The following is a 23,382-nucleotide window of genomic DNA, read 5'->3' as shown; positions in this document are numbered from 1 at the left end:
AGGTTGTCGAGTGTATGAGGGCAGAGCATGAGAGGGGACCTGGGAAAGACACACCCTGGCCTTGCTCACCTGGTCACCCGCTGTGTTGGCCCATGACAAATAAAATTTAGCTTATCTGCCCTCCAGAGGTCTCCTCCTGGACTGGGTGATACTCTAGACAGGCACAGTGTCACCTTCATCTTCCTGAAAAGTGCCAATAATAGTAACAATAATAATAGTTAACGGACATTAAATATTTACCATGCCACACTGTGCTGAGTGCTCCACATGCATTATCTCATTTCTCAGCCTTTGCAGAGTGCCATTATTGGCTCTGTGTTACCCAGGAGGGTCTTAAGGATAAGAGGTGTTAGATAATGGCCAGAGGTCACACAGCTATTCAGCAATGATGCGCTACAAGTAGAACTCAGGTCTCTGACAATAGGCCCCTTGTTCTAGACTGCCAGATGGCAGACTGATGGATGATGGGTGGCCAAAGGGAGGACCTGAATAGACAGGGACCGGGCAAGAATGCCATGCTTGGGAGCCTAAAGTTTATGGAAGGGCAATGGGGAGGCATTGGAAGGTTGTAAGCAAGACATGGGAAGTTCAGGGTTTGAAGATCGTTTCGGCAACAGTAGAAAGATCACTGAGGGTCAATGACTGACACTTGGGATCCAAAGCCTTTTTTCTAGTAAATCTCAGTTCCCACTTGCAAGAAGCCTCATTTCTTTGAGCACTGGCACCTTTCCTAAGGCAAGCAGTGGGAGACACACAGGGACCACTGATGAGGACAGTGTAGAGGAAGAGGGACTCAGAACCTGAGTAGACAATCTGATGAAATGCTGACCAAACTCTGGGGAGAGCACAGAAAGAGAAGAGCCATCCAGCCTCCTCCCCATTTCCAACAGGAGAGATGGTCCTCTAGGGGTTGCCCCTGGAGAGCCGGAATCTCCAGGCCCCACACACTGTACCATTGTATACCTGTTACAGGAGGGAACTCAGCCAAAAGTGAGATGGGTATTGCATCAGTGTTAAGCCCTAAGATCAAATGTTGAGGGGTGGCTGTGGGGAGGTCTGGGCTCCTGATGTCATTGGACTGACGAGCCAGAGAGGGAGGGCTGTCACATGCAGCTGCTCAGAGGTGGGATAAGTCACAGGAAGGAAGCAGAGGAGCTAGAAAGCCAGAACACAAGAGCTTCTCAACCTCACTGGAACAGCCCAGCTGGGACCTAACTGACCCAGTGAGGACCTAAGCCTGCTGGAGCAGGCTGAGAGGGGCTCCCTGGGTTCCCTGGACAGAGCAGTGCCCTTTTCACCATGCTGTCCCACCTCACCCTGCTGCTTCTGCTGGGATTCTCGGTGTGCACTGCGGTAGGGGACAGTGGAGAGGAACTGGCACTCAGCACAGAAGCAGAACCCTGGGTGACTGTGAACCTGGAGGTACCTTTAGGAGAGGATGACCCATGGTGGAGGGGAGGGAGATCCTTCCTGGGGCTGCCAGGATGGCAGGCTATATACTGCACCCTGCAAGGTAGGCTGGTTGACTGTCCTCTGTGGGGAGGGTCAAGGCCTTCTGATCTGACCACCAAAGGCACACATGGGTGTACATGTGAGTACAAAAACGTGTGTTGTGTGTATGTATGTATGTGTATAAAAACAGCCAGGCATGGTGGCACATGCCTTTAATCCCAGCACTCGGGAGGCAGAGGTAGGCAGATCTGTATGAGTTCAAAGCCAGCCTGGTCTCCATAGTGAGTTCCAGGACAGCTGGGGCTACAGGGACATTCTGTCTCAAAAAGACAAAAAAACAAAACAAAACAAAAAAAAACCCCACTTATTTAACACCTACTGTGTTACTGGTACAGTCCTGACTACTTAAAAACAACTCTTTTCAACCTCATAGGAAAAGTACCACTGCTATCCCCATTTCACAGACAAGGAAACTGAGGTACAGAGAGGTCAAGTAGCTTGTGCAAGGTGCACTGCTTCGAAAGCACAGCTATACATTTTAGCTGAGTTTTGTATATCCATGCATCGGAGATTTTCCAGAATTTCTTTTTAGGGGATCAACCTGGAGCAGGATCACTATTTTGTCTCACATGTAGAAATATTTTTGTTTCCTGAAAAGCACTGGTTTGATTGTTGTAGCTTCTACAAAACTCCCCACTAGGGAGAAATCTAAAAGTTAGAGCCCTGTCATCAAAGCTACCCCCCAACCCTATCCTGAGATCCAATTCCTCTGACCTCAGCAAAGACCCTGACCTTGGAGCTCCCAACACCTGACCAGGAAACCACAGGTAAATTAATGGCTGGCATTCAGGGAGGCTTGGACAAGTGGGCAAATTGAGCCTATCTCCCGTCAGGCCAAGAATGAAAGAAGAAAACACTCAGCTGGCCTTGGTGTATGTTACTGGGCCATGTGAGGTTCCTAGAAGCCTTAGAATTGGGAAGCTAGGGATATGACTTAGTTGGTAGACTGTTAGCCTAGCATGCATGCAGCCCTGGGTTTAGTCCTCAGTACCACATAAAACTGGGCATAGTGGTGCATGCCTGTAATCCCAACACTCAGGAGGTGGAGGCAAGAAAATCAGAAATTCAGGGCCATTTTTGGCTACATAGAATTCAAGGGTAGCCTAGAGGGAAAAGCCCACAAAAAAAAAAAATGGGACCTCAGGAAGAACCATTCACAGACAGCCCTGTTGGGGCAGGGAGGGTTCTTTCTACTTTGACTGTGGAAGTGTGGGCATGCCTGGGAGACACAGGTTCAAGTCTCAGCTTCTCCACTGACTCCTGCTGCTCTCAACCTCAATTTTTGCATCTGTAAGACGGCAGGAGTGGGAAGATGACCCTCTTAAGCTCTTTCTGAAGCTTTGACAATTTTTCAGAGTCAGTGCTAGACGTGTGGTATATACAAAGCCCTGACAGAGTGCTGGACATGGCCACATGGAAGTGTCAGAAATGTCACATGGCTCTGCCAACCCTGGCTTTCCACCTGCTATCAGCTCATCCTACAGCAGTGAATCCTGTCTTCTTCCACTCTCCTTCAGCACCCCCTGCCTCCCAAGACACAAGGCTTGTGATAGGGAAGGGGAAGCTGGGCTAGAGACCAGAACTTACAGACTCTGTGGGTTGCTAAACATCACTACAAATAGGATGACCTGATCATTCCCAGTATCCAGGGTACCCCAACTGCAGTCATCCTGGGCATTAGGAATTAGGCGGTTTAAGCAGAGTGCTCGCTCCTAGATCAGAGCTCTCTCTAAGTAAATCTTAGAATTAGAATTTGAAAGAGTTGCAGGTGGAAATGCAAAGCAACCAACCTCATACAAACAGCAGGGGCGCTGAAGTACTTTTGTGTCATGGGGGTTGGATAAAAGATCTAGGTTTTTTTTTTTTTTTTTAACGCCTGGCATGGTGGTGCATGCCTGTAGTCCCAGCACTTGGGAGACAGAGGCTGGCAGATCTCTATGAGTTCAAGGCCTGCCTGGTCTACATAGTTCGAGGCCAGCTGGAGCTTCAGGGAGACCCTGTCTTAAAAAAGACCAAAAAAAAAAAAAAACCATCTAGGGGTTTTCATTCCCCCCACCCCACAGGTCTTAGGAGGGCTTGTGGGAGAAGATTTAGGGTTTGTATTCTTTCCCCAATAAGGGTCTCAGAAGGTCTTGTTTGCAGAACTTTATAACTTTATGGGAGTCCTGGATGGACTTGTTTGCAAAATAAAAATTGCTTTATGGTTTGGGGCTAATGGAGGTCTCCCTTCACTGGGTAAACCAGAATGGTCCTCCTAATGCATCTCCTTACCCTAGCAGATACCCAATGGGCAGAAGGGTCTGCTCTATTTAATTCATAAAAAGTGTTCTCTCCAGCTTGCACTTGAAGATTTTTTTTTTTTTTAAACCAAGGCAAAGTGGTTTTCATGAGCTTTTCAGAAATAGGTCTAAATCTCCAAAGGGACTTTTCTCTGGTTTCTGGCCAGGCTGGGTGACTTCAGCTGGAGACAGCTGCCCCGGCCACTGACATCCCAGGGAGGAGACAGATTGAGAAACTGAATTAGGCCAAAGCTTAGAAAACAATACACACACACACACACACACACACACACACACACACATACACCCACCCACACACACACACACACACACACACACACATCACAAAAGCAAGACAAGACAAGCCCTGAATGGCACATGGGTCTCCATGGCCCTCGGCTGGATCCCTGGGGTCCCTCAAACTCCTTCACTGGCCCTAAGGAAAGAACCCCTGATCTGCCCCCAGTCCCCTGCCTGTGGACTGGCAGATTGTCTCACTCAAGGCTATGGTCTATCTTCAGGCTTGCTGGAAAACATGGTCCCTACCTTATGCCCATTCTGAGACTGTCAGAGAAAAGGGTGTTCCTTCATGGACTCAAGGTCAGGGAGGAAGAAGGTTTTGGCCAAGGTCACCAAGGGAGTGAAAGAGAAATCTATAGCCCTTGGGGAAGGATGTTTGCCAATGGGGCTAGGCTGAAGGATTAACAGAGTAACAGCTCCACCCAGACCCCATATGGAACTACTTTTGGGAGACCCAACTCTGGACAGGGTAAATCTGGGACAATGGGAGAAGCGCCCCCAGGGCAGAAAGAGGAACAAAGTTGGAGTGGGGGTTGGGTGAGGAAGCAGCCCCCAGCCTGGCTGCCCTCTTCATTTTGTGGCAGCCTGCTCCTGATCTGTGTTGGCAACATTTCAAGATGGAAAAGAACAGATGTTTGAATCCTGGTTCAGTTCCTCCTGTTACCTTGAACAAAATCACTTTTTACTTCACTTTCCACATACGTAAAATGGACAGAGGCTCCCAGTCTCTGTTTTTGAAACAATCTTACTATGTAGCTTTGGCTAGCCTAGAACTTGGTATGTAGACTAGTCTGACCTCCAACTTGTGGCAATCCTCCTGCTTCTACCTTCTGTGTGTATGTTTGTTTTGTTTTGGCTACATGGCTCAGGCTGACCTTAAATTCACAATCCAGCATATGCCACCATGCCCAGCTCCATAGTCTGGTGGTAGTTGTGAATACTAATCTTGAAATTATGACTGGCGTGTTTGAGAACTTGTCTTTTGACCCAGATGGTCTCAGTTCAAGTTCTTAGCTGTGTGACCTTGAAAATACTATTTCATCTCTGTGTACCTGTGTGTTTTCGTCTGTAAAATGATGACAGTAGTAGTATTGGGTACTTTTTTTCATGGGGTTTGAGTGAGAACTAGTGACTAAATTAAAGTGCTCGAGAGAGTGCCAGGAACACAGTAGGTGAAATGTCGTCTTTAATACAATGTGCTGTTTGGGATCAAATATGCAAAAGAGCTGGTGCCAGCTGTTGGGGTGGTTATGGCTGGCCAGGTCCCCTTGTCAACTCCGCATTTTAACACTCTGCCTGCTTCTACAGGGAATCCCTATGGCCAGCATTGAGCTCCGACTTCAAGAGAGGAAAAGAAGCAAGACACGCCAGTTCTTTGGGCTGATGGGGAAGCGGGTGGAGGGTGAGTGACAAAGGCAGCTGACATGGTTCTAAGGGGGCTCTGCAACACCTAGCAGGGGCCCTGAGTTAAATCCCAGAGCTGTGGCCAGTTACTAGAGTCCAGTAGGTATTGCCCATGGGATGGTGAGGTAAACTGTCCCTATCAATCTTTGGGGAGTGTGAATGACAACAGGTATACAAGGGCTGTCCAGCTTGTGAGGGATGGGGGTACCTAAGGAAGGGGCCAATACTTTCCACCCTGGTTCCATACCTAGGTGACTGTTGTAAAGCTATACAGCAGTATCTAGATGTGAGCAAGGCAAGCTTTCCAGCCAGTTCTGTGCAGTTCAAGCACAATTACTGTATACCTGCCCATGCTCAAAACAAGGATGGAGAGAAATCAGACTGGCTAGAACTTTGTTTCTCATGGCTTACTCGCTCAGTGTTGGCCTTTTATTCATTGTCCATTTGGAGCATGTTGTCCATTTCCATCAAAGTTGGAAGCCTGTTGACCAACAGTTTCACATCAGGGAATCTCATGTAAAAATGCCACATGAGCCCTGAGATGTTTGTGCTGCAGGGGCCATTGCCAATCTCATGTAAAAATGCCACATGAGCCCTGAGATGTCTGTGCTGCAGGGGCCATTGCCAAGTTGTTTCTAACAGCAAGAATTTGCAAAACATAAAGACCACCAGGGGGGGAAAGGTCAAAATATATTAGGAACATAAACAGGACATGGTGGCACATGACTGTAATCCCAGCACTTCAGAGGTGGAGGCAGGAGGATTAGAAATTTAAGGTCATCCTCTACTACATGGTAAGTTTGAGGGTCGCCTGAGCTATATGAGACCCTGACTCAAAAAAAAAAAAAAAAAAAGAGGCTGGGAAGATGGTTCAGTTAGTATAGTGCTTGCCACACAAACATACCCAGCCCCCACATAAAAAGTTGGGCAACACGCCGGGTGTGGTGGTGCACACCTGTAGTCCCAGAACTTGGGAGGCAGAGGGCAGGTGGATCTCTGTGAGTTCGAAGCCAGCCTGGTCTACATAGTGAGTCAGTCTAGCTCTGAGGTTATAGGGAGATTCTTAAAAAAAAAAAAAAAAAAAAAAAAAAAAAAGTTGGGCAACACATGTATAATCTCAGCACTGGGGAGGTGGAGACGGGAGGATCACTGGGGCTTGCTGACTATTCAGTCAAGCCAACTGCTGAGCTCCAGGTTCAGTGAGAGACCCTGACTCAAAAAAAAAAAAAAAAAAAAGTGGGAGCAACTAAGGAACACAATGATGTTGATCTCTGGCTTCCATGCACGAGCCGTGTGTAAATACACACACACACACACACACACACACACACACACACACAATTTAAAAATATTATGACCGGGGCAGGAGAGATGGCTCAGCAGTTAAGAGCAATGACTGCTCTTGCAGAGGACCTGGGTTCAATTCCCAGCACCCACATGGCAGCTACGAACCATCCTTAAATTCATTTCCAGGGGAATCAAAAGCTCTCTTCTGATCTCTGTGGCATTGCACAACACAGGTGCACTCACAGAGATGCAGGCAATACACTCATACATATAAAATAAAAATAAATAAAATATTTAAAAAATATATTATGACCATACATAACTACTGGATATTTTAAAAAACTGAAGCGCTGAGCTGGGCATGTAGCTTAATGGTAAAAGATTCATAAAGCTTTAGGTTCAATCCCCAGCACCAGGGAAAAAAAAAGGTGAAGCAGGCTGGGCATACCAGTGATCCTAGCACTCAGAAGGATCACAAGTTCCAGGCTAGCCTGGACTGCATAATGAAATCCTGTCTCAAAAGAATTTTCTTCTTGAGCACAACCGATGCTCACCCATGGTCAGATGTCCATAGCAATACCCCCATATACTCAATTGGTAACTGAGGCTTTTCCCAAGGATGCCTCCCAGCTGGTGCCAGGCCCCAGTGATGTCAGCATCTGTGCACCCCACTGCCTCCTACTGGCATATTCCTGCTGTCACACAAGGACAATGGAGTGGCTAGAGCTCTCACCAAGCCCCCAGAGAAGCAGTACAGTCTTCTTCATTCCTCCTTTTTCTCCCCCGAACCCCACCTCAGGAATACATCCAGTCCAGCCAAGACCAAGAACTGGTGAGTGCTGCCCAGGTCTCCTGCATGCTCTCTGGGGAGGGGCACCCTGTCCCAACCATTAGCCACAGTGGGAGATGGAGTGACGCTCAGGCAGACAGGCATGCCTTGCTGGCACTGCTGTACCACCAGAGGGTGGGGCTGCTGTGACTTGACCACAGGATGGGTTTTCTGGTTATTTCCTTAGTGGGTGGGCTATGTATGCCTAGGGAGTGCCTGCATGGATAGGAGGAAACTGGACTGAGTCTACTTCTGCTAGAGATGCAAAATTATGCTGAATCTAAAGCCTGGAGTTAGGAAAAGAAATCAACTGAAAAACATAAGAGAGCTCAGAACAATCCTCTGCCCAGGGAGGATGTGAGAGCTGCAGTAAAATCCACATAGCCTTTGTTCTTAAACCTTTCATCAGAAAGGAAAGGACAAAAGAATTGGGTGTGGTGCCTCATACCTGCAATCCTAGCACTTGGGAGATTGAGGCAGAAAGATCACAAGTTCCAGGCCAGCCTGGGCTATACAGCAATAACGTCTCAAAAAACACAAAACACCAGCCTGTCCCCACAATCGCTGAGTGTTGTGGGAATCAGGCCCAGCCTACTTCATGCTCTTCAGAGCCCTTACTGACTTCACAGCCCCATCCCTAGCAGTTCTCTGTAATGTCTTAACTGCTGCCCTGAGCAGACAGCTTGTCTCCATGGACTGAGCCTGATGGTCTCCTTGGCACATTGTAGTCCTGTTGGGGCATATGGCTGGTGTTCCCAACCTAGACAACCCCCTGCCTCCTGAAGGCCTCAGTGCCATCACTCTGTATCCCAAATACTCAGCCCAGTTTCTGTATAGGGTAAGTACTGGTGAAAGGACTAGCAGAAGCCAGGTGTGATGGGGCACACGTTTAATTCCAGCTCTCCAGAGGCAGAGGCAGACAGATCTCTGAGATCCAGGCCAGCCTGGTCTACATAGCAAGTTCCAGGCCAGTCAGCACTACCTATAGAGACCATCTCAAAAAAAAAAAAACCAGAAAAACAAAATCAAAGACTACCAGATAGAACAGAGCAGATAGGAGTCAGTAAGGGAATCCATGGATGAATGAACCAGGGTCTCATCTCCTAAAGTGAGTGAAAATAGCTGTATTTGCAAGGCTCTGCTCCATCTGCCCTTCTCCCAGGCCCAAGACAGCCTTCCTTTACTGCTCCTCTTTTCTCATCTTCTCTCCCCTACCAGGGTATCAACTGGGACAGTTGATCCAGAGCCTCCTTGGCAAGAAAGGACTGTCCATAGAAGGTAGGTGAGAGCATCTAAAGGGTGGCAAGATCACCATGGGAGAGCAGCCAGATGCTGAGGCTCTGCTGCCATCAGATAGAACAAGCTCAAGCCATCAGGTGCAGGGAAGGACCTCTGATGATCCTTTTAAAAGATTTTATTGGTGTGTGTCTCTGTGTGGGCACATGAGGGGGTCATAGCAGTGCATACGAAGATTAGAGGACAACTTATAAAAGGAGGTTCTCTCCTTCCACCATGTGAGTCCTGGGGATTGAACGCAGGTCACCAGGCCTGGCAGGTGTCATTACCTGCTGAGCCATCTCTCTGGCCCTGATGATCTTGAAGTTATACCTTCCCCACTCCCATCCCCTCCAGGTCTGTTGGAACCACAGAGCATGATGCAGTTTTGCTGAATCTCTTGTCCTTGTCTGTCATGTTCTAGTTATGGATTCCTTTTTAAAAAAGTATTTATGTGTATGAGTATATTGCCTGAATATCTGTAAGTGCACACTATGTTGTGCAATACCTGTGGAGGTCAGAAGAGGGTGTTGGATCCTCTGGTGCTGGAGTTAGGATGGTTGTTAGCCACTATGTGGGTGCTGGGAATCAAACTCATGTCCTCTTTAAAGAGTAGCCATTGCTCTTAACCGCTGAGCCATCTCTCCAGTCCCCTAGTTGTGGATCAGGTATTTAGTCTTTTTTAAAAAATATTTTATTATTTTATTTATTTATTTATTTATTTATTTATTTATTTATTTGGTCTTTTTGAGACAGGGTCTCCCTGTAGCCCGAACTGTCCTGGAACTATGTAGACCAGGCTGGCCTTGAACTCAGAGAGATCCACCTGCCTCTGCCTCCCAAGTGCTGGGACTACAGGCATGTGCTACCACACCCGGCTATTTTATTTATTTTTATTTTATATGTAAGACTGCTATGCCTGTGTGTGTGTGAGTACACCTGTGTCATGTAGTGCCTGTGGAGGACAGAAGATCATGTTGGAACTGGAATTATGGACCCCAATATTTTATTTTTATTTTATGTGTATGAGTGTATTGACAATATGTATATAAGTGCACTTGAGTCATGCAATACCTGCAGAGGTTAGAAAAAGGTGTTGGATCCCCTGAGAGTGCTGGGAACCAAACCCAGATCCTCTGCAAGAGCAACCAGTGCTCTTAACCACAGAGCCATCTCTCCAGCCCCAGGCATTTAGTCTTAAGAGACTCTCTGCCTTCAACAATGGTTGCCCTTAGAGCGCTAACAACATCCCCCCACCAACACACAGCCCCCACCAGCTGGAGCCACACCCTCAAGTGGTCTCTAAAAGCTAGACATGAAAGTAAATAATTCAGAGTGAGGAAGGGGCACAGAGCTGGTAACTCAGCACAAGAGAAGCTGGTGGTGCCCCAGTGGTCAGATGCAGGTCAGACTGAGCTCCACATTTTTCCCAAGTGCCTGACTTCTGGCCCCTCCTGACTCCCCTAATAGAACACTGACTTTCGGAAAGACAGGAATGGCCTCTGTTTTGCAGAGATTTTCTCAAGGTACTGAGTCATTCAGTATCAAATTGAAATGAGTGTCCACCTTGCATGGGCACGTTGCTTAGATCATTTCTCAGAAATGGAAAGCAGTTTGCCCAAAGACACAATGAGCTAGTAACAGAGCCAGGACAGATGTCTCTTGTTTCTTGCTTGGTGGCACCTCCATGTCTCCAGGAAGGCCTTTGGAGCTTTTGGATACCATTTCCCTTTCTGTGGAGGGAGGATGACCAAAGGCTGGCAACGGATGCAGCAGATGAATACATTTTCCACTGCCTAGGAACCTGCAGACAGGAGACACCCCACTGGAGTACAGGGCCTGAAGCTGTGGCCAGGGAAGGCCTCCATGGTCCAAGAGGAAGACCAGACTCACCTACCTACCAGCCACATGCAGCACTCTCCCCAGACACAGAAGAGGATGACCAGGGTTCAGAGTGAGCCTCAGAGGATGCTTCCCAAAAGATGCCTTGCTCCTCTCTTCCCTGGATGTTACAGCTGAGCAGCTGCGAGCTAACACTCCCCGACCCCCCACTGAACTCAGTGCATTTCTTCCAGGACTTTTGGCCTCAGGCAGCAATGTTACACAATTGCACTACTATTGCCTTACAAGCTAGGGTGACCTAGACCTCCTTCATACCCAGGCTCTTGTGTCAGTGCATTACAGGGAAAGCTTCACACTCTGTATCCCATGCCCAACATACAGTAGGGCTCAATAAACAAGTGACCAGTAGTAAGTACCTTTCTCAGTAATGCAGGGCAGAGGGCGGGATGTCAGAATCGCAAAGATTACTCAGCCTAGGTCCATCCTCAGGTGGGAAAAGAGCTCAGGATCCTGGGTGGGCAAGGTGCTGTGCCCATTTGAGGGTAGGAGGGATTGGGATCAGTCCCTTTAGACTCCTTGGAAGTCCCAACCAAAAGAAATCACCCTCCTGGGCTAATGAGATGGCTAAAGCTGACAACTTGAGTCCAATCTCTGGTGAAAGGAGAGAACCAATTCTCCAAAGCTGTCCTCTGACCTCTACACATGTGCTGTGGGTGCTCATGTATGTGCACACATTATGTGCATACACACAAAATAGATAAGTGCAATTTAAAAAAAAAGAGGTTCCAGTCAGGCATGGTGGCACATGCCTTTAATCTCTAGCACTTGGGAGGCAAATGGATCTCTGTAAGTTCGAGACCAGCCTGGTCTACTTAGCAAGTTCCAGGTCAGTCAAGGTTACATAGGGAGACCTTGTCTTTAAAAAAAAAAAAAAGTCCCTTAGCCAGAATAAAATCCCAGGGGAAACATTGGTAATAAGACTGGTAAGGAGCTAGGGAGATAGCCCTGTCAGCAAAGCACTTGCCATGCAAACGTGAAGACATGAAAATCTGAGTTTGATCCCCAGAACCTAAGCAAAAAAGCAAGCTGTAGTGATGTGTGTGAAATACCAGTGCAGGGAAGGGGGGCAATGGGACACGTACATGACATGGCATGACATGACATGGATGGATGACACAGGCATGCTCCAGGTCAATGAAACCCTGTCTCAAAAATCAAGGTGATGGAGAGATGGCTCAGCAGTTAAGAGCACCGACTGCTCTTGCAGAGGACCCAGGTTCAATTCCCAGCACCCACATGGCGGCCACGAATCGTCCTTAACTCCAGTTCCAGGGGAATCCGAAACCCTCTTCTGACCTCCGTGGTGTTGCACGACATGGGTACACTCACATACATGCAGGCAATACATTCATATATATAAAATAAAAATAATAAAATATTTTTAAAAAATCAAGTTGGGTGGCACCAGAGGACACCTGAGGCTGGCCTTTGGCCTCTACATGCACTTGTACACACATGCAAGCACGTAAGTACGTACACACACACACACACACACACACACGGAGATCAGTGGTAAGGGCTGAACCAGGAGTTGGGAATTTTGTAGGTGGGCTCAACAGCAATGAGTTCATTCACTCACTAGGCCACAAAAAGTTTCTCTTCTGTGTTCCTCATCCCTAAAAGGAAATGGGTTCGTTTTGCTGGGCATTTGATTCTCTCCATGGCAGGGGTGAAGGTAGGAGCAGGCTATTTTGAAAAGGAGGGGAAGGTAGAAGTGGTGTCGCACGCCTTTAATCCCAGCACTCGGGAGGCAGAGGCAGGCAGATCTCTGTGAGTTCAAGGCCAGCCTGGTCTACATAGTGAGTTCCAGGTCAGCTGGAGCTACAGGGAGACCCTGTCTCAAAAAGAGGAAAAAAAAAAAACAAAAAACTATTTGAAAGCCAGGTGTAGTGGTGCACACCTGTAGTCCCAGCACTTGGGAGGCAGAGGCAGAGGTGACCAAGTATGTCAAGACTACCACTAAGGTTGATTCCATTTTGCCTTTTTTGAGACAGTTTTGCTATGCAGAGCCCAGGCCGGCTCTGAAATTACAATCCTCCTGCCTTAGCTTCCTGAATATGGGATTACAAGTCTATACCACAATACCCAGCTAGATGGCTTCCACTAGACTCATAGGGAGTATTCCTAATACTTTCTGTTCACCCTAAGGTCTGAGCCAATCTCAAGACTCCCCATTCTCACATGTGATCATGTCTGGAGGTGAAATGGGATAGTGTGGGCTTCTTTCCTGGAGTCTGTCCTTACCGCAGAATTTCCCAATTGATGCACTTCCCATCCATCCACTTATCTCCCAACTCACCAAGCATCTCAAATGCCGTCGACTCCACAGATCCATCCAGGCTGTGGTTCCAGAGTGGTTCCCTGCAGTCACCTAACTCAAGGCTCAGCAAGGTGGATGAAGACTTTTACTCTAATACTTGAAGTTTGGAAGGTTTAGAAAATAATTCACTGCATAGTGAGTTTTCTCTATGGGCTAGCACTTGATGGGAGCTCAAGTGGGTGTGATACTGGAATTTGCCTTGGAAGACCCGATGGCCTTTAGGGGAGCCCAGTCCTGCACCCTAGTTCTCCTTCAAACCTGCCACGTTCCCTCAAGTTCCTGGTCTCTGCACGACACTGTCTCAATTTGGGTGATTTCTAGGGCACGGTCAATGTCTCTGTAAAGGTTTCTTTCAGGAACTGTCCATTCAACTGCCTCTTCAGCATTCCCCATGCACTTTACACGTCCTTCCATTCCCACTCATGGAAGTGGTAAGATAATGTCGGTGCTCAAGAGCTGGCTTCACTCAACAAGGCAGGGTTTCTCAGTCTTCATCTTCAGCTCCAAGACAGTGCTGGGGAGGTCCTTACCATGTTTTGAAGGACTCACATTCCTTGTCAAGGAGTCTGTCTCCAGGGAGCCAAACAATAGAAGCAACTGAAATAATAGCAGCTGCCCTGAGTGAAGTCTGTAGTTCTGAAACTCAGCATGGTCTGTTGCTTTGTGCTCTCCCTTGACCCTCCAGCGCATTGCCAGGCTGAGATCTCTACACAGCAAACACACTACCTTCCAGTCTTTGCACAAGCTTACCCAGCTGGAAACTGCCCCAGCCCTATTTCTTTTCTGGCTAACACACCTTCAAGTCTCAGGATAAAGGTCCTTTTAAAGACAGGGCTCAGAGCTGTGCATGGTACCTCCTATGTCTGTAACCCTGGTACTCAAGGCTGAGTCCAAGACCAGCAGGGTCATCAAAATGGCTCAGCAGGTGAAAGCACTTGCCACTAAGTCTGATGACCTGTATTTGATCCCTGGAACCCCCACAGAAGGGGACCTCCACATGAGCATTGTGGGACATGTGGTAGGTAACCCTCAACTCACACCCCCAACCCCTGGTTCCTAGTTTCCCAAATCGACTAATTTCCACCTGCTAAGTTTTCACAATGCCTGTCCCTTTCCTATGTTGCACTCATCACAATTAGAAATAGGAATTTGACATGTCTCCTCTAGGATATTTGATAGTTCCATATTCTTTGTGTACCACTAACTATCCAGGTCCCTGGTCCTGTTTGTCTGTTCATTGAATGAACAAACTTGCCATGCCTTCTGTAAGAGAACTTACCACCACCACTGTTGTCCCCAGTCTGCAGTTGAGAATAAGCCACTTGCCTCATGGCAGACAGGGTTGGAACCAAGGTGGTTTGACTCCATATATTCCAAATACTTGGACGTCTCAGGTGGAATTGTAAGAGGGCATCAAAGGAGTTCCTTCTTAGCTGGGCCTATTGGGGCAGGAAACAAATATTTCCAAGAGCCCCACCCCCAGTCCACTAGCCCCTTAGGAAGCCCCTTCCATAGCATTTGAGGAAATGTTAAGTGTTCTGAGACACCTAGAAGCAGCATAGTGGCATTTAGCTTTCACTCGGTGTTCTCCATAACCTGCGCACATGCATGTATATATATTGTTTTGGAGACAGGGTTTTCCTGTAGCCCCAGCTGGTCCAGAACTTGATATGTAGATTAGACTGGCCTAAATCTCAGAGATCCACTTGCCTCTGCTTCTAGAGAACTGGGATTAAAGGCGAGCATCACCATGCCAGGCCTGATTATGTATCATCATACCCAATTTATGTGGCAGAGGGGATGTAATCTCATACATGATAGGCAAGCACTCCACCCACTGCATTACATTCCTATCCCACTGGACCTTTCTTTTTTTGGTGGGGGGGATGGGGTGGAGGAGTTTTGAGAAGGGGTCTTACTATGTATTCCTGGCTGTTTTGCAATTAGTTACATAAACCGGACTGGCTTCAAACTCCCGAGATCTTCCTGCCTCTGCCTCTTGAGAGCTGGGGTTAAAGATGTGTACCACCACACCCAGCCTTTTTTTCAAATGAAACATTTTTGGAATATTCAAGTAAATAGAGGCTTTCTCAGTAAGTATATTACAGCTAACTAATCCAAGTGCATTCTGAGGCTCTGTGTAAGGGAATGAAGAAGACTATGTGGGCTGAGTCAGCTTAAGGAAAGATTCAAAGCCAGGATAAACATGGACTTAACCCAGTGAGCAATGTGAAGCCACGTGAATTCTTGAGCAGGGAAGTGATGGGCCATGTCTCAGTAGTAGGACACCCTTCTCTTTCCTACTCAACTTGAGATAGCTAAGAACGCTAAGGCCAGGCCAGGGACCTCCAAAACAATCCGAGAGCTTATATGCTGCATGACCTAAACGGACCGAACAGTGCCATGGCCATTCATACAGGAATTACACAACGTACTGGTCCTCCCCATCACAGGCAGTCAGTAATGAAGAGCACAGGGCCAGCCCTTCAGTACTGGAAGCCTGCTTGTCTCACTTCTCTGTTGTTGTATATTAAGCCATTCCAAAACTTGACTTAGAACAGTGTCTTGAGTCTCTAGGTTGGCAGGCCTCAGCTGGGGGTTTCAACTTCACGTGGTCTCAGTAGAGTCCTCATGAGAAGCTAGCCTGGGGCTGAAATCTTCCACACCAAATGCACATTTTGGTGCTGCCAGCTACAGCACCTCAGCTATCCTGTTTGTGGTCTCTCCACACTGCAGTTCAGCTTAGGATTCTGGTCTACAAACACATCAGCTCACTTCCAAGGGTGAAAGGAGAAGCTACCACACTATCACTTCCATAAACTTTCTACTGTTGAAAGTCCCAAGTCTGGCTGACCCTCCAGGAGGAAAGCGGACCCCTCCAGGAAGGAGCAGCACACTTGTATGGAGATGAGGCAGTAACTAGCACCTCTGTATTTGTGGGACAAGTCTTTATGTTTCTAACAACTCTGGCACCAATTAAACCTAAGGTAGGGTTTCCAGAAACATGCCCTAGTAGGAACAAAGCCTTCTTGGAATGAACATGACTTGGTCAAGGATTAAAGGTGTTTATCTCTCACATGGAACACTTAGGAGGCACCATGGAGCCAAAGTGGTCAACACAGGTTATTTTCTCTACTTCTGGGTACAAGTAAACAAATCCCTGGCCCTCAAAGGTGGCAGCATGACCTGTATCTAAAGGCATTGCACAAAAGGGGAGAGACAAACTGATGTTTCAGCCCTGGGTTGTTTTTTTTTTTTTTTACCACCAGTGAGTCTTGTTTCCGACTTAGTGACATTCACTGGCACTGTGAAGATACCACAAAGGAAGTGAGCAATTATGCTGTCCTCATCAGCCAGACAAGTCTGGAAGAGGCCGTGGAACGCAAATTTGTGGCCAAAAGAGCTGAAGTAAAACCAGTTGAGGTCCAATTCCTAGCACTTATCATGTCCTTTACCTTTAGCAAAGGTATTTTCACCTTCCATTCCTAGACATGCACTTTGTAGCCTGTACACCAGTGAGGCACTGGGGAGGAAGGAAACTGGAGAGCCACAGTAAGCCAGGCCTTGATTCACCACTCACAACTGCCTTGACTCCAAGTAAGCCAGGCCTTGATTCACCACTCAAAACTGCCTTGACTCCAAGTACACGCCAAGAGCCAGCTTAAAGCGCTGGCCAAGTGGGGCTGGAGAGATGGCTCAGCGGTTGAGAGCATTGACTGCTCTTGCAGAGAACCCAGGTTTGATTCCTAAAACCCACATGGCGGCTATGAATCATCCTTAACTCCAGTTCCAGGGGAATCCGAAGCCCTCTTTTGACCTCTGCGGCATTGCACGACATGGGTGCACTCACATACATGTAGGCCCAAGTCTATGAGGAAAAAAAAAAAAAAAAAAAAAAAAAAAAAAAAAAAAAAAGAGCTGGCAAACAGCAGATAGAATGCATTTACTGCTTTATCACTAGGGCGTCTCAAACCATGGTTCATTAATCCCATGTCTAGCAATGGACTTGAAAGGCAACTTCTTGAACTACAGATAACTGCATGTGCATATCTGCATAGGTACATTTTTAAAAATGTAATGCTGGGGCTGGAGAGATGGCTCAGTGGTTAAGAGCCCTGACTGCTCCTGCAGAGGACCTGGGTTTGATTCCCAGAACCCACATAGAGGCTACGAACCGTCCTTGACTCCAGTTCCAGGGGAATCCGAAGCCTTCTCTGACCTCCACAGCACTGCACAAAACAGGTGCACTCACATGCAAGCAGGTAATACACTCACACACACAAAAATAATACTTTTTTAAAAAATGTAATGCTCACTGGGCGTGGTGGCGCACACCTATAGTCCCAGCATTTGGGAGGCAGAGGCAGGTGGATTTCTGTGAGTTCTAGGTCAGCATGGTCTACATAGTGAATTCCAGGACAGCTGGGGCTACTGGGAGACCCTGTCTCAAAAAGAAAAAAAAAAAAAAAAAAAAAATTAATGCTTTTATCAGATTCCCAAAGGTCAAAAGCAAACAAACAAAAAAATATGGCTGAGAGCTCGGCTACTTGATCATGTCAAAACACACTCCACTCCACCATCACTGACTTGGCAACTGGTCTTCAGAGAAAAAGCAGGGAGGTCTGGGGCTACCTTTGCAAGGCAACCAAAATGCCTTCAAAAAGGCTGATCTTCATTGGTTTCCCAGTCCAGAAGGAATGTGTACTACAATCAAGTTGTGGCCTATTATTGTCTACAGGTTTCAGATGCTTTATAGCCCCAACCTTGGTCTAAGACCAACAGGAATGGCATGGACAACCCCATTCCAGGCTGTTCTGAACCCCAGTCACACAACCTGTCCAGAAACACAGGGACTCATAAAAAGCTGAGCACAAGTAGAAAGCATCTTCTTGCCATATAAAGGGTAAACTACATTGCTAAAAATTACTTAGGATGGCCTAACATTCCCAAGAGAAATGGGAAAACAGCAGATACATCAGGTGACCAGCCCTCATGATGGCATGGCTTTTGTATGAGACTCAACTCTTCTCATGTGGAAAAAGACCCTCTACTCACAACACACTAAAGGACTGAAGGGAACCATGAAGGCAAACAGGCCAGAGCAAGGCACATCTTTTACTTCCTGGTTTTGCTCTCTAGCCCCCAACTTACCACTTCTAAAATCAACGAAAATCATTTCTCTGGAAGTTTTCACCATATTAATGAATATTCTTGCAAAGGAAGCCTCTAGAAACACTACAGCATGGAAGCTGAGGAAGCCAGTGGAGAGCAGTGTCCTCTAAGGACAGAGCCGAATGAGCATTCTGGCTTCACTGCTTACATGTTACTGTAGCTCCAGGCTTCCTTCTCTAAGACCAGTGTGAGCAGACTGCACGGGTCAAATATGACACAAGGGTCCAGTGTAGTGTTGCCCACTGAGACCTCCAGAGATGGCTTTCAGGAGTCAGATGTAGGAAGAACTGTAGACTATTGCTCTGAGTTTCTTCTACACAGGTAGCAAAATCAAAGGGGATGGAATCTCAAAACTTGGTAAGGATTTCAAACTTACTTTTAGTGCTGGCAACTAGTCTGGAGGCATGGATCAGGGCTGTGCATAAAACCTGAAGAACCTTTACCTCTCAGCATTCATTCAATTCTCATGGTCTATGTTATCTATTTCAATCTTCAATAGCTGAAGAACAAAATTTCCCTGAGGCAATGGTTAGAACAGAGAACTGTTCCAAATGAACAGAAGGGGAAGCTTTTCTCCATTTCATTTCCCAGCTGAGTAAGGGGCCCAGCCACAGTGAGCAAAACCACCCCAGCAAACACAGATCTCTTTCTACCAAAAGAATGGACGTGCCCAACCTCCCCATTCCTGTACTGAGCAAACACAACAAGAAAATGCAGCTATTTCCAGCACAACCTGGATCAGGGAATGATTAGAGACGACAGGAACTAGTGAGTATCCTTGGAGAAAAAGGAATACACCTGTTCCTGCCTCCACTAAGTACCCATGTCACTTCAACTCAACCTACTTCCTGCTGGGTCCTGGACTCTAAAACCAGGGAAGATGAATTCAATGTAAGAAAATACTAGCTAGATGTTGCTTTATCTAGTACCTGGCACCAAATGAAGGCAGACTGAATTTGTTCCAACTATGAGTTCAGAGTAAATGCTCACTGTCAACAGTCTGCCTCATGGGGGAAAACAATCCACAGATACAAACCCCACCCCCAACAATCCACTGTGCCATTAATGGCAGATGAGTCGCATCATTTCCACATAGATGAGCTTCAGATCAATCAGACATGAGCAGAGAACATGCTTTATTGAGTAGATAAGGAGCACATTCTACCACATGTGGGGAGGGTTCAGCATCTGTAAAAGGCCTTTACCCCTAAGAAAACCCCCAGTGAAGCTGCTTTTGGATACATTTTAACAGTGACACTGAAACTGGAGGTGAGCTGCCACTGAACATGCTTAAAACCAGCTCCCTCCAACCCACAGTGAATATTAGTGTACAGAGATGACAAGAGAAAGGCACAAATGACCAGAGTCGGGATTGTGGTGAGGGCGCCACGTGAAGACAGCAGTGCTGGAGGAGACCAAGTTGGGAAGGATGACATGTCAGACATCAAAAGCTGCCCCAAGATAGCAGGTTATATAACGGGACAGGGAGAAATTAGAGGGAACATTTCTTCCTTCACTTGAACACCACCAAAAATAGGAGAGCAGAGAACAGGACAACGGTGGCAAGTCCCAAAAGGAAATGGAGTTGTTTTTGGAGGGGCAAACACACTTCAGCCTGGAGGAGGGGGAGGTACGGTTGAAAAGGGAAGCAAACCGTAGCAGGGTGGCCACTCTGCCTTGCTGAGTCATGGGCTGAGAAACACAAGTCATTTTCAACCACTTTCCACTTCTCCCAGGAAGCTCTGGACAAAATCAGTGCAACATATGTGGAAGTATAGGTGCCCTGTACAAGAGTGGTACAGGCAGGTGAAAAGGATCCACTGTGTAAATAACCAGTTAACATGTGCCATGAAAGAAAACTGTTAAAATATTTTGGCAACTGCAAACATAAAAAAGGGCAGGAAATACAGAAAAAAATTGACTGCTGGGCCCTTTCTTGTCTGGCAAAATGAATTATCCATTACTTTCCATCAAGACATTGCTGCAGTGCCCACAGGTGAATCCAAATGAAACCATGGAATCACTACCTCTTCTTCATCCAGCTCATTCAGATGCTGTTAAGATCAGGGAAACACTTTAGAAGTACCTGGCTCTGGGCAGCCTGATACTGACAAAAAACAAGTCTTTTGATAAAATGGGAGGAAAAAAATGTTACAGTGAGATGAAATCCAAGGTGAATGGACCCCTCTCAGTACACACATATACTCACAAGTGCTGCCTGTTCCCTGTCCCTTCACAAAACATGTGTGCAAGGAGTAACTGGAAAGGTCCCTTTGGTAGCAACCATGTTTGGAGGTCTAGTGACCAGGCAGGAAGAAGCACTAGTACAAAGTTCAGAGGACACACCACACCTCATGGGGCTAGAGAACATGAGGAGGGAACCAGTGACTGGACAGGTACAGTACCATAACAGAACTCCTTGGGTCAGTGCTATGAGGGATCTGCACTTGAGCCTAATACAGATCCATCCAGGCAACCTCACTGAGGCCGAAACAACAGTTCCTCAGAACTAGAGTCTGCAGTGTACAAGAAGGTCAGAGCCAGGACAGTCCTGAGGGGGATGGCCTTCCCAAAGGATACTGTACTTGCCAATCACAAAAGCAACAGAAATGACAGACAGATCCCTAGGGTACGGATTCCTACTGCTGGGGCTCGCTGGCTCGGAATGATAGGCCACTTTTAAGTGCCCTTGGGAGGGGTCCATTTTAAACAGCTTGGATCCATGGTTTTATTGGAGTTGGACCTTTTGGCCTCTTTGGCTATCCACTCATCTATCAGGTCCTGGGAAGAGCAAAGGAAGAGTTATTACACACATGGAGCTAAAAAACTTTGAAACACAGATCCCCAAAATGACTATTAACTAAGTGCTCACCGAAGTTTAAAGGTATGAAGCAGTATCAGTTTGATTTGCAACTACTTTCCTCCCTAATCCATTTCTTCTCACTTTGCCATCAGTGAGAAATTAAAATCATTATCTATGTTCATGATACATACAAGTTACTAAAAATGCAAAGTGGGCCTGAGTTGAGACAGCCCATTAATAAAACAATCCCAAACCACTTCCCAAGTCCCAGAGTTTAGAAGGATTCCTCCACAAACAGGTCATTTTCTTAATCTAGGAAAATCATCAAATGGCAGAAGTGCTGTGCCACACAAAGCTGCTTAGCTGTGCCATCCAAATCGGAGACAGAAACTCTGATAAGGACAAAGGAGGAGATAAACTTAGTAACAAAGGCCACAGGAACTTCACTGCTAGCTGAAATATGGCTGGTGGAAGGGGCTTTCAATGGATCCTGTAAGAACAGGAAACTAACTTGGAGGGTGTGTGGCCCCCACTGAACCCTACTTCAAGGATATCTAGCAAGTAATAGGTAGCTGATGAAAAGTCTCACCTGTCTCTTTAAAACTAGATGTTTGCCTTTCCAATACTTGAGCATCTGAAGGGCTTGCAGAGTGCTGACAATGTCCACAGGATTCACAGCTGTTTCCTGGCTGATTTCTGCAACAGAAGAGGTATGAGACCCAGGCCAAAGGACAGGTATCCCACCCCAACATCCCAAGGCTACCTTTCACATAGGGTTTCCCAGAGTCAGACTCCTTGGTACTTAAGTCAAGCTGTTCAGAATCTTTGACCAGTACAAAAATAGCTACAGAAAACAGATTTAATAGTAAGAAGCTACTTCTTGGCCCCTTAGTAATCAATGTCAAATATGGATCCCATATTTGTCCACCTCTGTGTAAGAGACCTTTCTTTAAAATTTACATGTTTCAAAATACTTGACATTTTTCTCCACTTTTCTCTTTGGTCTTTTTGAGACAGGGTCTCCCTGTAGCCCCAGCTGGCCTGGACTTGCTATGGAGACCAGGCTAGCCTTGAACTCACAGAGATCTGCCTGTCTCTGCTTCCTGAGTGCTGGAACTAAAGGTGTGAGCCACCGCAACCAGCTTCTCGTTGACTTTTCTAAGAAGTAAAAGTGTGTTAAAAAAAAAAAAAAAAAGGCTAACAACACCAGACAGAAAAAACCCACTTCCATCCCCAGTGCCCCAATGCTCTGGAATCCTTGGCTTCACAATGACAGTCTCTGCACTGGTCTGTATTCGTAGTCAGATGAAACACAGAACGGGGCACTATTTGCTGGTGACAAAGCATGAATGAGGGCCAAATGGAAAAGCTAGGAGGCTAGCTTAGTGGACTTAATAATCCCCAGAAGTTAAAAGCCAACCTTTGATAGAAATCTCTTTGCCTTGGAAATTATGCAGGTAACGGAGAAGTACTTCTTTCCAGTAACTGCGATAGCTTATGAGCCCCAGATCAGAGAGTGGACGTTCTGGGGAGCCAACTTTTTCTTCTACTTTGGAAAGTAAATAACCTGCCAAGGAAAAAATTACAGACTTGGTTTTGTGGGGGTTTATTGTTCTTTCTGGGGGGAGGGAGCCCCTAAAAATTACATTTATTTCTCTATGTGTGTGTATGTGTGTGCATGTACATCATGTGGGTTCTGGGAACTGAACTCAGGTCATTAGGCTTGGCAGCAAGCACCTTTACTTCCCAGTTTCTCACCAGCCCCTAGGTGAGGGGGCTTTTCTAAGACAAGTTCTCACTGTGTTACAGTGCTGACTGGCCTAGAACCAGTAGTGAAATCTTCCCTCCTGTCTCTGCCTCCCAGTGCTGGGAAACCCAGCCAGACTTTTTAAAACAATACTAAACCTCATCCTAATAGCAAAGAACAGTGTGTCAACAAGGAAGACTTAAAAGAGGGATCGACTGCTTTGCAGTACCATGGGGGCCAGGCATGCAATGGAGTACGTACTGTAAAGCTGTTAAGGATAATATGCTGCCTTTGTATAAACAAGAGGGGAGGAATGTGTATTTGCAATTGCTTATAACAGGCACTTAAAAAACCCTGGAAGCCTTCACTAGGAACTTTAATAATGGTTCTCTGTAGGTGTTTGCTCAATGCAGAGACAGGAAGTCGCTTCATTATATAATATAGCAACCTCTCTTTTTGCTTTGTTTGAGTTAGCCCAGGCTGGCCTCCAACTCCTGAGGCAGGCCTCCTCTGGTCTCTGACTCCTGAATGCTGGAATTATAGGTATGAATA

At 46.7% G+C, this 23,382-nt stretch overlaps 2 protein-coding genes across 3 annotated transcripts in view; one reads left to right on the top strand and one right to left on the bottom strand.

The window, feature by feature from the left end:
- Positions 1–1,169: 1,169 nt before the first annotated feature.
- On the top strand, positions 1,170–11,121 carry Tac4 (tachykinin 4). The gene is given in 5 exon segments (XM_008838452.3): positions 1,170–1,422; positions 5,400–5,493; positions 7,582–7,614; positions 8,830–8,889; positions 10,687–11,121. Coding segments are annotated over 5 exon segments (654 nt in total). The 5' UTR covers positions 1,170–1,299; the 3' UTR covers positions 11,031–11,121.
- An 8,278-nt stretch (positions 11,122–19,399) lies between these two features.
- Positions 19,400–23,382, bottom strand: part of Kat7 (lysine acetyltransferase 7) — a 42,506-nt gene continuing 38,523 nt past the window's right edge. For both annotated transcript variants that reach the window (XM_008838322.2, XM_008838323.2), the window contains 3 exons: positions 22,504–22,650; positions 21,673–21,779; positions 19,400–21,061 (listed from right to left, as the gene is read on the bottom strand). In XM_008838322.2, coding sequence (XP_008836544.1) covers positions 20,960–21,061; positions 21,673–21,779; positions 22,504–22,650 — 356 coding nt within the window. In that variant the 3' untranslated portion in view covers positions 19,400–20,959. The remainder of the gene's footprint in view (positions 21,062–21,672; positions 21,780–22,503; positions 22,651–23,382) is intronic.

Source organism: Nannospalax galili, unplaced genomic scaffold, assembly GCF_000622305.1.
Source record: "Nannospalax galili isolate Female #2095 unplaced genomic scaffold, S.galili_v1.0 scaffold95, whole genome shotgun sequence".
Lineage (NCBI taxonomy): Eukaryota > Metazoa > Chordata > Mammalia > Rodentia > Spalacidae > Nannospalax > Nannospalax galili.
The sequence above is the reverse complement of the archived record's forward strand: the minus strand, read 5'-3'. Positions and strand labels throughout refer to the sequence as shown.